Genomic DNA, 13,943 nt, shown 5'->3' on the forward strand with positions numbered 1-13,943 from the left:
GGACATGTTCACGAGGCTCAGAATGGAACTGAGGTGATAGTTTAAAAGCAAGGTATGGTCTTGTGAGAGACCTAAACCCTGCAAGTCACTTTCATAAAGGAAAAAATACACATGTGCATCTTTATCATTTTAATTTTTTAGATATGCATTTACACGCATATTATAAAGCAAATTAGCAAACAAATATACAAATACCTTAAGCTGGTCTGCAACAAATCAAATTATACCTGGCACTAGTGTTCAAAATAAAGAAATAGGAGGGACAAATTCTGCAGCTTGTGGCATTTTCTTCAGTCCAGAGCTATCATTGAGCAGCACCAGAATGGCAACATAACAGGAAACTGAACAATCCACTCTCAACAACCAAATCCCAATATGCTTTGAGTTGCAGTATGTTAATGAAGTACATTTTTAACAGTGCAGGTGCCTAGGCGGTTTCTGGATTGAATTATTTGCGTAGCATCTGTAAGCATGAACAAAACAACTATCCACATGTTCCTGGATCTTTTCAAGTGATCCTCCAGTAAGGTAAGGATTGTGCCATAAATACACCATGCTGTCAGTTCTACCATCACTCTGTTAACATGAATAGGATCATCTAAAGCCTGAGTGCTTTCTTTGGTAGGCAATTAAAAAGTAATGTATTCATTGTGTCTACCACAGTAGGTAACGATACCTGCAGTATGTCTCTCAACAGTCAGAGACACATAGCCTTTTATAGACTTTGAAGACACAAAAATGGAAAACACTGAAGACAAAAAAAGCTTTTCAAAGGCACCATGAGTCAACAAAGATATAAAAGTCAATCTTATTCTGTGAGGTGGTGAATGCTTCAGCCTGAATAATTGCCTTTGAACTGAAAATCAATACATTTTTACATTACAATTCAGTGAGTTTAACACTTTGGATTCATAGAAAACCAGGCAATGCCCATCTGCAGAACTCCTGTTCCTTCTGCACTGTACTGTGACTCAAGGCTTGCACTACTGTGCTTAGCGTTCGCAATCAGAAGGGCACTCCCTGGCCTTTCTAGAACCAAAAGAATTACATCCACTAACTCTACACACGAGTAGTGTAGCACCAATGCTGCCACTGTAGCTTCCCTCTCAGTTATCCACATTTGGCTAGACAGAAGCCCAAACTCACTTCATGGAGGGCTTGCTGCTTCTGTTAACCATTTTTTTTTTTCAAAAAAGGTATAAATTCAGAAAAGTAGCCTATCATTTACAGAGTCATAAGGTGAAGTAGCATTGCCTGGTCCCTATTTAGATTTGCACATATACGGTCAACTTGACAATTCTTCTGTCGTGGTGCAATGCCACTATAATGATTTTGACTGGACACAAAAGTGGCACAGTGGTTGTCTTCAATTACACATTAGAACACCGGGGGCTTCATTAGCAGTAACAAGGCAAATTGTGGGGGGGAAAAAAGTGTAAAGAGGACTCGAAAAGACCATCAGCCGTTACGATTTAAATGGCCAATTTATTGTTTTCGCCGTGGCAATGGGAGGCAGCGTTTTAATGCTGCCTAAATCCATCTGAGCAGCATTAGGGTAGTATAAAAAAAATCACCAGCCTGCATCTCAGGTTTAAACCTGTTGTATAATTTTGCATCACTACCGTTAAAACCCACCATTAGAACAACTTGTGTTCTGTACTACCCTGGTACCAAGATACTCATCGACTGATCTACTTTTAAAAGAAAAAAAAAACAAAGCTGGTTTAAAAAATTAAAGAAAAAAAACAGCTCCCCTTCACCAGGTGAATTATTTTTTTTAAATACACGAAGTTAACTGTCGTTAGCTGGGTTAGTGACAAGTTTAAATACAGGAGTCTGCAGCACTTAAGGTATTAGATTTCAGTCTGAATACAAGTGTTCTTCACAGCGCTGGGCGGCTGGGGATTGTTGTTATTGGTTTCTTTTAAAGATTCCCCAGAGTTGGAGTCCATCTCAGTGGAATTCACAACATTGACATTCTCCTCCGCTATGTGGCAGAGCGGTGCGCCATCAGGACAGGGGGCAGGGGCGGGGGCAGGGGGCAAGGGGCTAGTGCCCTGGGAGGGGCAGTTCTCCAGCCGGTCGTTCTCCACCTCGGGCAGGGGACTGACCGCGGCGAAGCGCGGGTGGTAGTCGCTGGACCCGTGGCTGCAGGAGGTCTTCATGCTCTCCAGGTCGGAGCAGCTGAACTCGGAGAAGTGGCTCGAGTGCGAGTCCGCCACCGAGGGCACGCTGTCGCTCAGGGAGGGCGAGTCGAACTCGCTGGAGTTGGTGCTGCGCTGCTCCAGCAGCTGGGCGTCCATGTCCTCCCTGGTCTCGTTGATTTTGGTGCTGCCCTTCTTCCTCAGCTTGCCCTTGCACTTCTTGCCCGCGCCGGCCTCCTTGCCCCACTTGGCGGCGCTGCCCTTGCCCTCCGGCGGGCAGGCCGGGCCGCTGCGCCCGGGGTTGCCGCCGTCGTCCGCGCTGCTGCCGCCACTGTGGTGCCGCAGCTTCGCCGGCTTCGACTCGATGTCCACCTGCACCTCCAGGCTGTTCCCCTCTCTGCAGGCACACGGGGGGGAGGGGGACAACTTCAACACAAACAACAGCCTTCAGGACTTCAGCGCACTGCGAAACGAACTGGTGGTAAAGTCATTATCCCCTCTGGCCGAGGGCCAGTTCTGGAGAGGAAAACCATTCGGCAGAAAGATTTCTGCTAGGAACTCAGGGCTGGCCAGCAAATGGAAAATGTAAAGAAGATCTGTTTATTTTTAATAGCAAAGAATCATCGCAGCCCTACTAGGACAAGAAGTATCTAAGAATCTGGCTGTAGTCTATCCTCCCACAATAGCTGAACAGTAAGAATCTGGGACTTGATGAACCTTTGGCACGAGTAACCACTAGGTGGTGTGAATATTTCACTGCAGTGAACAAGCCATTTAGAATGAATAGGGAAGATATTCACATTACTAGAATTATATTAAAATATATTAACATGTCCAAAAGTGAAGAGAACAGAGTCGGCTGTGTTTTCAATTGTACCCTGGGAACATTTGAGAGCCCAGTATGTTGTGAATGAGCTACAGGGTGAAAACATCCCCGCTGAGGAGTTAACTTTAACCCCACCTCAGTAAAACTCTTATTTCAGTACAAAGAGTGAAATGAATTAATGAATAGCAGCAATGTGACCTATGGTGGTTTAGGGAGAAAACTGAATTATAGCACTCTGAAATAAATGCAATTTCTAGAATGAAGATCCAAGTTTACCACCAAGCAGAGTTAGTAGGAATCAACGCACAAGAAAACAAAAGCACGAACTAAGATAGTCAAGGAAGCTCAGCAGCGTACTGCAGGTTCCAGTCAGCAGCCCTGCACACGGCCCCGATGGTGAAATGTTAGTCCTGGAACCATGACGTTCCCCCATTTCCTGACATTTCACTTCGGCTTTAAACAATGACTAACGTCATCTAGCTGATATAACAGGAAGGCGGTTGTGGGATTTTCCTTTAACCTGGCCCGAGTTAACAGGATGTCAATGACCGAAACGCTCCCGAGCTCAAAAAGAGACGTGGCTTCAGACTGCCGACTCTCCCCTCACCTGTCCAGAGGCATGTAGGAGTTGAGAATGGATCCCGCCATTGCTTTGGTACTAGCGTTGTCGCTGATTGTCCCCAGGCTAACCGTGCCCGACTCCCCGCTCAGACTGTAGCGCTCCTTCTGCACGTCGGCCTGCACCTCGAGCCTGCAAGAGTCGGCAGCGGACATCCCCGCGTCAGCCGGAAACAACAATGACCCGCGCGAGACCACAACCCGAGAGCGGCCTGCGGACCCAGCCGGGATGTTCTCGGAAGAAAGCCGCGAGTGTGCGTTTAAAGCGAGAAGGGCCCGCCCCCCCCCCCCCAGAGCGGACGCGCAGGGCGCACCTGTTGAAGCAGCTGACCATGGCGCTGCCCGACAGGCTCCCGGTGATGCTGGCGCCCGCCAGGGCCATGGTGCTGGCCGTCTCGCTCAGGTTGTCCCGCATGGCGCCGATCCGGTCCATGTGGCTGCCGCTCGCGCTCAGGCTGCCCGTCATGCCCCCGACGCTGCCCTCTCCGATACTCGGGTTGTTCCGGGTCTCGGCCACGGAGGTGGTGTCTGAAACGGCCAACGCCGGCAGCAGGTCAGGACCGCGGGGGCCCCCCGTTCAGCTCCCCCCCCCCGCAGGATCCCTGGGCCGGAGCTCGAAAACTCCCGACGCCCACCTGGGGCACAAGCAGCAACAACACGGCTCTGTGCCAGGGGCACCCCCCCCCACCCCACCCCCCGGAAGCCCCTCTTCCTGCCTGAACTGTCTGGTGCCGTTTGCTCATCACATCACGAAGCCAACATTTCTGCAGCAACAGAAAAACATTCGGCTGACTGGCATCACGCAGGATTTTCCCTTTCCGGCCCATTCTCCGGAGAAGCCCAGACGTGAAGTTAGTCTTTACGGGCGAATCAACAACTCTTCGCGATGCGCTCCGCCGCACGCCAACTCACCGGTCGCCGCGGTCCCGCTCCCGACATTGATGTCGTTCTCGTCGTCGAACTCGATGCGCACCCCCTTGCCGTTGCCCGCCGAGACGCCGCAGCCCCCGCTCCGGCACAGGGAGATGGGCACCACGCCGTACACGTAGGCCAGCATGATGGGCACCCCGATACCTGCAAGGCAAGCGGGGGGATGTTAACCGCGGCTCCTCTCCCATAGGCGAGCGAGCACACTGGTTCAGAAGGGACGCGCCAGAGACGGGCCTTCCCAGAAACCCGAGCTCGGGCGGCTCTTCCGCCCCTTCTGGGCCGCCGAGCTCGTGAAGACGCGAGGACCAGAACGAGCTCGGCGAGGCGGGAAGGCAGGCCGGCCAGTCCCAGGTCATTTTCTGTATCTACGCTCTTTTGATTTGTAACCTGCAAACTTTGCGATTTGTTTTTCTTTTTCACGCCGATCGAGGTGACTCTCGGTGATCCGGGCTCAAACTCGCAATGCCTATATTATACATGACAAACCGCGATTCCCGACAGAACTTCTCGGGAATGCATCACGCCAGATAAACGCTTGTCCACGACGAGGAATGTGCCTTTTCAAAAGGCGAGAAATGAATGAAGAAACTGAACATGCAAGCTTGAGCGAACAAACAGTCTTTTGTTTGGGCGACCTTTTCTCCTCTGATCCAAAATGACATTGCAATTCCTACATTAAAACAGGATAGAGGGGCTATTTATTATCCATTTATATTGTGCTGCTTTACCCATAAAAGGAAAGTGCTTACCAACAGTTACTGCTGCCACCACCGGAGAGACTATTACAGACAAAGTCACACCACCAGCAATCACCAAGTTCCTCTTGTGCTTTGAGATATCCTTTCCTTCATAGCGATTGTGAATCTGGAAAGGAAGGACATTTAAATCGCGTATTTCATTCACATCCTAAACCAGAGTTCAAATCCAGGTCTCCAGCCAGCTAGAAAAGGTTCATTCGGTAGGCTCAGGAGGAGGAAGGGGAGCACTACAGGAAGAGACAAACAAGCACAGACTTTACCGTGAGAAATAACCTACTATTGTAAAACGCTCGGGCATTGTTTTACAATCGTTTAAACATCGGGTGAGAAAAAACGATTACAGAACTTTTTACAAAGTAGTAATGAGAACAGATATAAACACAGGACCTCTAAAGTAGTGCAATCTCTATTGCTTACTGCAGCAAAAAGTGATTGGGGGATCTCTTTTCTTTACATTGGGAGATAACCCCATGCAGACAATTGTATGGTTTATATGAATGATGGTTAGCACCAATGAGCCTGGAAAAGCCAATCAAGCTAAGCACTTCTTTCTGCTGGGAATGAATTTTAAGGTACTTCACTATTCACTTTAGCTCATATCTGAAAATCCTCCACTGCATAAGTTACTGTTGTCCCTTTTCTTCAAGTCTTTGGACGAAACTCTACAAATAATACTTAAAAATGGTTACAATGGGCAGAGGATTTCTAATGTACTCAGAAGCCACTTGTATATTGCAAAAGTGTAATAAAACTATCACAGTATTATGCACAAATAAATGCAGGGGGTTTAGTTTTTCATTCCTACATGGAATTCATTTATGCTTGCATTTACTACACTACTGGTTACAATACGACATTAGTTCTGTAACCAAGGCCTACAGTCCTTCTGCTGCCCGCTTGGGGAAAGAAAAGAAATGGATTTTCACTTCTCTAAATGAAAGCGTGTGGACTGTTTGATATTGCCAATCTTCCCTCTTAATGGCATCTAAAACCATTTGCAGGCTTGCACCCCCCCAAACAGTTTTGCAGAAGACAATTTACAAGGAAAAAAACCCCTCTGAAAGCCAGGTTTTTAGTGCACTCGCCATTTCCTTTCTCTGTGCGATGAGAGGAATGGAAGGCAAAAGCTTCTTGGCAACCCTGCGACCGTGCCCGGTAGCAGGAGGGCAGGTTAACTCACCTTTCTGCCCACGTACACGGGGATCCCGATGATCATGGCTGGGATCGCGATGCCAGCGATCAGTGCAATCCCCACGGGGGCGCCCACCAGCGTGCCCAGCTGCCACAGGATCTTCTTCTTGCGGCTCCAGGGCTTCTTGCCCCAGAAGGTGCACCCCGACGGACTGTGGGAGAGAAAGCCAGTCTTGGTGGACACGCGCCGACAGAGCACCCCGCCTGGGACCACCCACAGCCACCTTACACCCGCCTGCCCTGAAACCAGCGCCCACGCCCTGCTGCACAATTCAGGGCGAACAGCTGGGCGCCACAACCGTTCCTGTGTATTCACAAGTAACATTTAACTTATTGTTTTTTAAATTAAACAATTAGGTACATCTGTCAATTAAGCAGAGAAAGATCACCACCCCCCCCCTTCCCCCCGAGTGTCCTGTAAACTCTCTTCCCCGGCCCGCTGGGTTACCTTAAATAGTGCAGGTCAGAGATCTCCTTCATGCAGAGCCAGCAGAACTCACAGCCGCACACCGCACACGTCATGTGATTGCAGCTTCCGTCGTTCATCTTGATGATGTACGCGGCACATCTGGGACAGGGCTTAATGTCATCGGCTGCAGAACAAGAGCCCTCCGTCAGTCTTGGAGACGGACCACCCGAAGCACAGCCAGTGAAATTCAGAAAGCTCAGTGGATCGACAGGAAAAGGTTCCTAATGTAAAGGATAACTGTGCGCTACCACCATGTGATAACTTCAAGCTGTTTGAGTACCTGAGCACCAGCCTGATCCTTCCCCAGTCTGACAGCGCCAGTGTCTTCTACGCACTTTATCAATAATTCTGTATTGTAGATTTAAAATGCAACAACACTGAACTTCTGAGCTCAAACGACAAGTCCAAGTTGATTTAAATAAAGACAAGAATAAAATCACTCACTGAGAGCATAAATGTGATCTACGTGACACTAAATAAAACCTCAAGCTCAATTTGTCACAATTAAGAATCACAGATGACCTAGAGTTTTTAGATGAGAGCACATGCAGGTTTCTGTCAGTCAGAGTCCAAGTTGACATGCTCAAGTAACCGGCTCGCAGCCAGGAGGGGTTCCCTTCCTGCTGCACACGTTCACACGCTGAGCTGCCCTCTTGCTCCATGGCTTCTACCTGCGCAGCTCTGGGACAACCGGCTGCAGCTGCGATCGATCGGGCGACAAAGAACTGCAGAGCAGCCCGGCTTATTTCAGGCCAACAAGCTCCTACCATCTACACTCAGCCAAATGCGAAAAATGCACTTTCATCACTTTTTTCCCCACAGGAGGCCCAAAGGGTTTAGAAAAAACCCCACAAGCAAACAGATCCCCCCCCCGACAGGAGAACAGCACCAGAGCGGGCTTAAAGGAAGGGGTATAAACTGACAGCAATGTTTCAGACTACCTGATGTGGGCAACCTGGAATGTGTAAATCTAAGTTATGACCACATTTTAATAAAAAAAAAACACCACCCAGAATGCAAATGGCACAAGGAATTAGCACTAATAACATGGAACCCTATCGTGTTCATGTTTACAATTTTATGATGCAGTAAAGCCTTTAAAAACAAGGCCCGGCTCTTTTTAGACAATTCCCAGTAACCCTCTTATAAAAGCTATGGGATAAGAATATCCCCTGACTTTCACTTTCCACAAATGGCCCACAAGTACTAATCTACGTCCATTCCACTCTGTCCTCTGAAGCAAGTGTGCAAGGATGCCCATCGGTTAATTCTAGGCCCCAGCAGGCAGTAAGGCAACAGTCCAGGAACGGAGCAACAGAAGAATCGTTGACAGTGCAGACCTGCGGCCCCGGACTCCTGGCTGTAGCTGAGCGAGGAGGAGCGGATGGTCCTCAGCCTCAGGCTCTGGGCTCTCTGCTGCCGGGCAGCGTCGCAGGTCTGGTTGGGGTGCCAGATCTGCTTGCAATGGTAGCAGAACTCCGTGCCGCATCCTTCACGCCCACAGGTGATCCGGGGACAGCTGGCACAGCCAAACGCAATCACTGCATATCTGGAAAGAGGAAAGATGGGCAAGACCTTCAGCAGAGCAAAATTTTAAATCCCCTTCGCAGTGTCTTTCATTAAACCTCGGGGGTGCACAGATACAAGACCAGGGGTATTGATGCAACCATTACATCATAGGTTATTGGCCTTTTCTCTTGTGGCCAGTTATCCATATCTTCACTTCCTCCTCGATGTAATTGTGACCCATAAAGTATTTGGGGTATGTATGGTTTTCACCTTGGCAAAACGGAATTAGAAGAGCCGATAAAATGCAGACGACAGCAGCCGTGGCACTGTTTCTCTGCGTAACCATTCAGGAGGCCCCGGCGGGGTGGAGCCGAAGAGCGCCAGCCCAATGCCCCAGGCTCCCACGGGGGGCAGGACTGCAGCTCCAAGCACCATCGGGGGCAAGGGCAGGAGACCCCGCAGCTGTCAGGAAAAGGAAAGTGCCCACACTCTGGATGGCATTGTCCACCTCCGGCTGAACACCCGATTGCGTTCCACCCTGCCCAGCAGGTTTGTATACATCGACTCCCTTGCCGAAACCGTTCCAGACCACTGGTACTGCAACACAACGTGACACAGCAGCGTCCCTCCGCATCGGTGCCCCCCCGTGTTTCATTTCAAAACGGAGGTCGGCCTGACCAGTCCGTCACGTGAATCATCCCAAGGTTTTACCTACAGGCTGACTTTGTGTGGTCAAGTCGGCACATGCTGGAAGCGCAGCTCAGGTGGTGCACTATTCAATGTGAAAAAGAAAGGTCACAGCTGACTCCAGCAGCAGCAGTGGAAATGACCCTAATGGTAAGCTCATTGTGCACATCACCTTGCCAGCTGGAGGGTTTCACCAATGCAATAAAGTGCGAGTGTACAGGACCTAGTATGTAACAGCTGAGCTCACACATCCTCTCTGAACAGAGGAGTCTTGAGCAGGACCTCCGACCTCTGTGGGCTCATCTTCACCATTGAAGGGTGGGGACGGAAAATAAGAGGGCTGTGAAATTAGGAGAAAAGAGAGGGGACAGCAAGTCTGACAGAGAAGGAAAGAGGGTACAGAGAGAAATAAAAGGACCAAAGACAGGACTGATTACTCAGGTTTGGGATGTTCAATAAAAAAAAATGCGGGACAAGTTCACACAAAAGTCTTGTCATTAGATGAGAGGAAAACCTAACCCGGCAATGACTTCACTCCGAGCTCATTCTGCATGATTTCAAGCCTCAAGATGAAGGATATCGTTTTCAGCCTGGCAAAACGCATTTAATGAGGCCAGCTGATAAAATGCAGACCCTTATCTGCATAATTATTCACATGCCAGACAGCTGCGTGGAACATTTCTATTGTGGTGCGAATAAAGGCAACTGGAATGAAGAGCCCACAGGCAGAAGCAATCTGCATCTCAAAGTACATTAATTTCACCCCTTGACTAATACAAGTAAAACTCCCCTGCCAAAAATCCTGAGACAATTAGAACTAAAGTATTGCTCAAAATACAAACACAGTTATTGAAGGCTATCACAGAGGTTGAGATTTGAGTGTATTCACATGTAAATCAATGCAACAGCAGGTAAGATCTCCAACATCATGAGGTGGAGGTAACTGCCAGCATATTGTTCCTACTCAGTTAAACCTTATATGATCATTAGGATTACCTAACGATACCTGTCTTACCCATCTTAGAAATCCTAAACTGTAATACCTCCCTTAGCACTGTTGTAAGAATCAGAACCAACAGAAAATAGACTTGGTCCTGTCTGTTATTTTAATTGCTCCAAATACACCTGCAGAGGAATACATCCAGGAATGGTACTTCTGTTAAAGGCAAGAAGCCATGAAAACCAGTGTGCAAGTTCTCAGTGCAACAAGCTGTGGCATGATCTGTACGTTTACCGTACAGCGCAACCAGGATGCGCGATAATCGATTTCCTGCTTTGCTTTTGTGCAGTCCTGTTGCAATCCCGCCTGTTTTTCTTAATATTCCCAAGAGCCGCAGCCCATCCCTTTCTGGCAGATATAACTATAACCTTCCTCTGACGCCAAACTGGAGAAGGGAGATGGTTAATCTTCTCGAACTCCAGCTGAATGTAACGGTGCGCAGCCAAAGTTTTCTTCTGTAGACAGTAATTTAAAAATTCCTTTCTGCATCAAGTGGGTTTTTAATTGTGCTCTGTGGTAAAAATAGCAATAATACCATTCCCGATACCCCAATGAAGTCCACTTAAGTTGCTCGTAAGTAAGAAATAGTGCTCCTGGGAACACACACACATCCGGGATTCAAGGGGAATTATTTCCTCTATAACCAATGACATCCCACACTAAGTAGAGCATAAGCGCATGGGGTGGAGGGGAGGGGAGGACAACATTTATGGAGTAAGGTCTAGGTTTCACAGGTTTAAAGGCAAAGTTTGTATTAGTACAGTAGTCGAGCTGGGTGGGCGAGGGCTAATTGCTACAGTCAGGAGAAATGTAATCTCTGCTATGTGGAGAGTCAGCGCACCCAGCCTAGGGGTGTGTCAAAAGCCCATGCTTGATTGAGCCCTGGACTCGCAGGGGCTGTGAAAGTATCCAGTAGAGAGACTGGGAAAATAAGGTCTTAAATCATACAGCACCAACCAACCTAGTTATACGAGTATCATCCTTTAATCTACAGGTAAGATGGGGCAGCAGTGCGGAGTAGTGGTTAGCGATCTAGACCCATAACAGGAAGGTTGTGGGTTCAAATCCCATGTGACACCTGGTAAAATACCCAGCTGAATAAACAGATGCAAATGGGAACCACTTCAGATAAAAGAATAGGCTGAATAAATACATTTAAGATCAGACACTGCAGAGACGTAACCCGAGGCACCTACAGAGAAATTCCTGCACTCGAAGCCTCTGGAACTCCTGGTGGTCTTTTATCTCAAAGATGCCACTGAGGATGCTGCACAGCGCGGACTGTACTGTGGGTTTCTCTCATCTCATGACATAGTAGAGGTAGAGAGAAAAGGTTTCCACTGGCAGTGACAGTATGCCCTTTGAAAAACATTAGATAAAGAGTGACTGGTCCGATTTCCTGGCTACAGAGACTTCTCTCATTCAAGTACTGTACCTTAGCCCCTCCTTCCAAAAACCACACAGAGCACTAATGTGAGAGTCGTGATGACATTACTTCCATCCTTCAGCATGCAGCGGTCTGCTAGAAACCTCGACGAGAACTCGGCGTATTTCTGGATCCGGCCACTCGACTGATTTCTGGTGCTTTCAGCAGATGACCATTAAGGGGTTAACCGCTTAAAGGAGTTCAACACTCGTCTGCCGTCTTGAACGGACGACTCCCGAACCCCGCTCCAACGATCCGTGTCACACAGTGCAGGAGCCATGCAAAGGTTTGTATTTTCTGTGACCCGTAGATTCCCGGCTGCTCCCCACAAAGGATCAAAAACAAGCAGCTCCGGAGCTGCGAAGACATCTCCCAGCTGCACAGCCAAGCCCATTGTTTCCAGAGGAAAATGTGGAGCAGATGTGTTCCCCCCTGACTCAATGAACTAATAGTTTCCATTTACAGGTATGCCTAATACAGAAATGAGCCAGGAAAGAAAAAGGAGCGCCTGGAGAGGAAACTGGGGTGGAATAACAATCGGGGTGAACCTTTTTCATTTCCTTCAGCTGGAAGAAAAAGCTCATTCATCTGAAGAGAACGGCCCCTACCCGCTGCATGGAAAAGAAAAAATGAAATGCGACTCGAGTTTCTTTGGCTCTGAATTCCTGTTCTTATGCTCCCCTACTTCAAAATACAAGAGTCCCCCTCCTTAAAGCCCAAGAATGTCCTGAGTCTAACTTGGTAGGGATTTATTTTCTGTTGCAGTGCAGGAAGACAAAATAGCTTTAATACCCAACTATATTTTCTAACCACTTCAATGCAAGGTCAGGGGGAGCAGGAGCCTATCCTGGCAAACAACGGGCACGAGGCAGGGTACACAGCCAGGTGGGGCTGCACATTGGTGGTGGTGGTGGTGGTGGAGGGGATCCCCGTTACCTGTAAAATGCTTTGAGTGGTGTGTCCAGAAAACGCTATAGAAGTGTAAGGAATTGTTACACGCCGGACAGTCCTTCACAGGGCAGGCAAATACACCCTCACACAAGGGCCAGGTTTAAACTGCTTCCACATGAAAGATCACTACTGGCGCCTGCATAAACACATGCACTTAATTGCAAAGAGAAGAGGTTTTTATTCCAAAAAGTGGAAATAAAGCCTCAGAATGTGAACTCCACATCCTCACATCCCATTTCAAGTGACAGGCTAGCGACGGAGAGAGAACAGAACACTGCACGAACATGAAACAAGTGTACACATGTAAAACATTGTCAGAACTTGTTTAAGTTAATATGCAATAGTTTCCAATCCCAAACCTAGATGACGGAGATGTTCTCAAACAACGCGGATGAACTACAGATCAATAGAAGGTTACCATTAGTTTTGCGTGTATACTTGATGACAGCCCTGTAAGAATCAAGAACTGTACGATGGGAACCTGAATCAATATCCGGTTTCAAGTTTCTGCCTTTCACAATTTATCACCTGAAACAGCCATCCTGCCAAAAGTCTATATAACACACTAGAATCCTCACTGGAAGAGCCATTACTTGTTTGAATTGCCATGTATTATTCTTCCAAACCCAAATGCTAACGAAACAGAATTGCTGGTAAATACCCATGCATTCTTGGTAAGCACATTTCAAAGGCATTTTTCAGGACCTCTCTTTAAAGGGTCAATGTACTGTGCAGCAAACTCCACCTGAAAAAAGAAAGTGCGCAGGACAAGCATGACATTGTGCTCTGAACAGAAGATCTACGCCCTCACTTCTGGGTCTAAGGCTCAGAGGGTCACTGTCGCACAGCCTCAGCTAAGGCTGCAGAGAAAGGCTCTGTATTCCCGAGAGCGGCACACACGTGATTAGGAAAGCATGGGTGGCAGGCCGTGTTGCACACAGCAGGAAGCTCAGACCGCTCCGCGAGAGAAGCGGGCCCACAGGGCTGTGGCCAGAAAAGAGCGAAAAATCTGAACCGTAAAAAAGATTTCCCCCTCCTTCTGCTAAGGTTGTCAGACCCGCTTACCAAAAAAAAGAATGAGGAACATCTGAGGACAAAAAGCCACTTCAAACACCAAGAAACCCTGATCATTTAGCACAGAACACCACAGGCATGAACTACACATACCCTGAGAAAGTTCTGTCAATGCAGCCCCTTTCAAGAGCATTCAACCCTTTCTGATCATGTCCCATTCTGCATATACTTTGAATCAAGATCTGAACGCTCTATCCAGACACTTCTGGGAGAAGCTCAATGCCAATACACACTGCAAAGGCAGCTGGGAGAGAGGGAGGCAGCAGAGAGGCTCCTAGCTGCCACTGGGAGCAGAAGAGGATTAGCAGTTAGCAGCAGCAGTATGATCAGTTACTCTTTCCTCATTTCACCACTCAACAG

At 48.1% G+C, this 13,943-nt stretch overlaps 1 protein-coding gene across 2 annotated transcripts in view; it reads right to left on the bottom strand.

Annotated features, from left to right (window-relative positions):
* Positions 1-114: 114 nt before the first annotated feature.
* Positions 115-13,943, bottom strand: part of rnf19a (ring finger protein 19A, RBR E3 ubiquitin protein ligase) — a 30,977-nt gene continuing 17,148 nt past the window's right edge. For both annotated transcript variants that reach the window (XM_006635976.3, XM_069194841.1), the window contains exons 3-10: positions 8,277-8,485; positions 6,916-7,060; positions 6,457-6,619; positions 5,268-5,382; positions 4,501-4,662; positions 3,903-4,116; positions 3,578-3,721; positions 115-2,541 (exon numbers count right to left, since the gene is read on the bottom strand). In XM_006635976.3, the coding sequence (XP_006636039.1) occupies positions 1,854-2,541; positions 3,578-3,721; positions 3,903-4,116; positions 4,501-4,662; positions 5,268-5,382; positions 6,457-6,619; positions 6,916-7,060; positions 8,277-8,485 (1,840 nt within the window). In that variant the 3' untranslated portion in view covers positions 115-1,853. The remainder of the gene's footprint in view (positions 2,542-3,577; positions 3,722-3,902; positions 4,117-4,500; positions 4,663-5,267; positions 5,383-6,456; positions 6,620-6,915; positions 7,061-8,276; positions 8,486-13,943) is intronic.

This window comes from Lepisosteus oculatus, chromosome 10 (assembly GCF_040954835.1).
Source record: "Lepisosteus oculatus isolate fLepOcu1 chromosome 10, fLepOcu1.hap2, whole genome shotgun sequence".
NCBI lineage: Eukaryota > Metazoa > Chordata > Actinopteri > Semionotiformes > Lepisosteidae > Lepisosteus > Lepisosteus oculatus.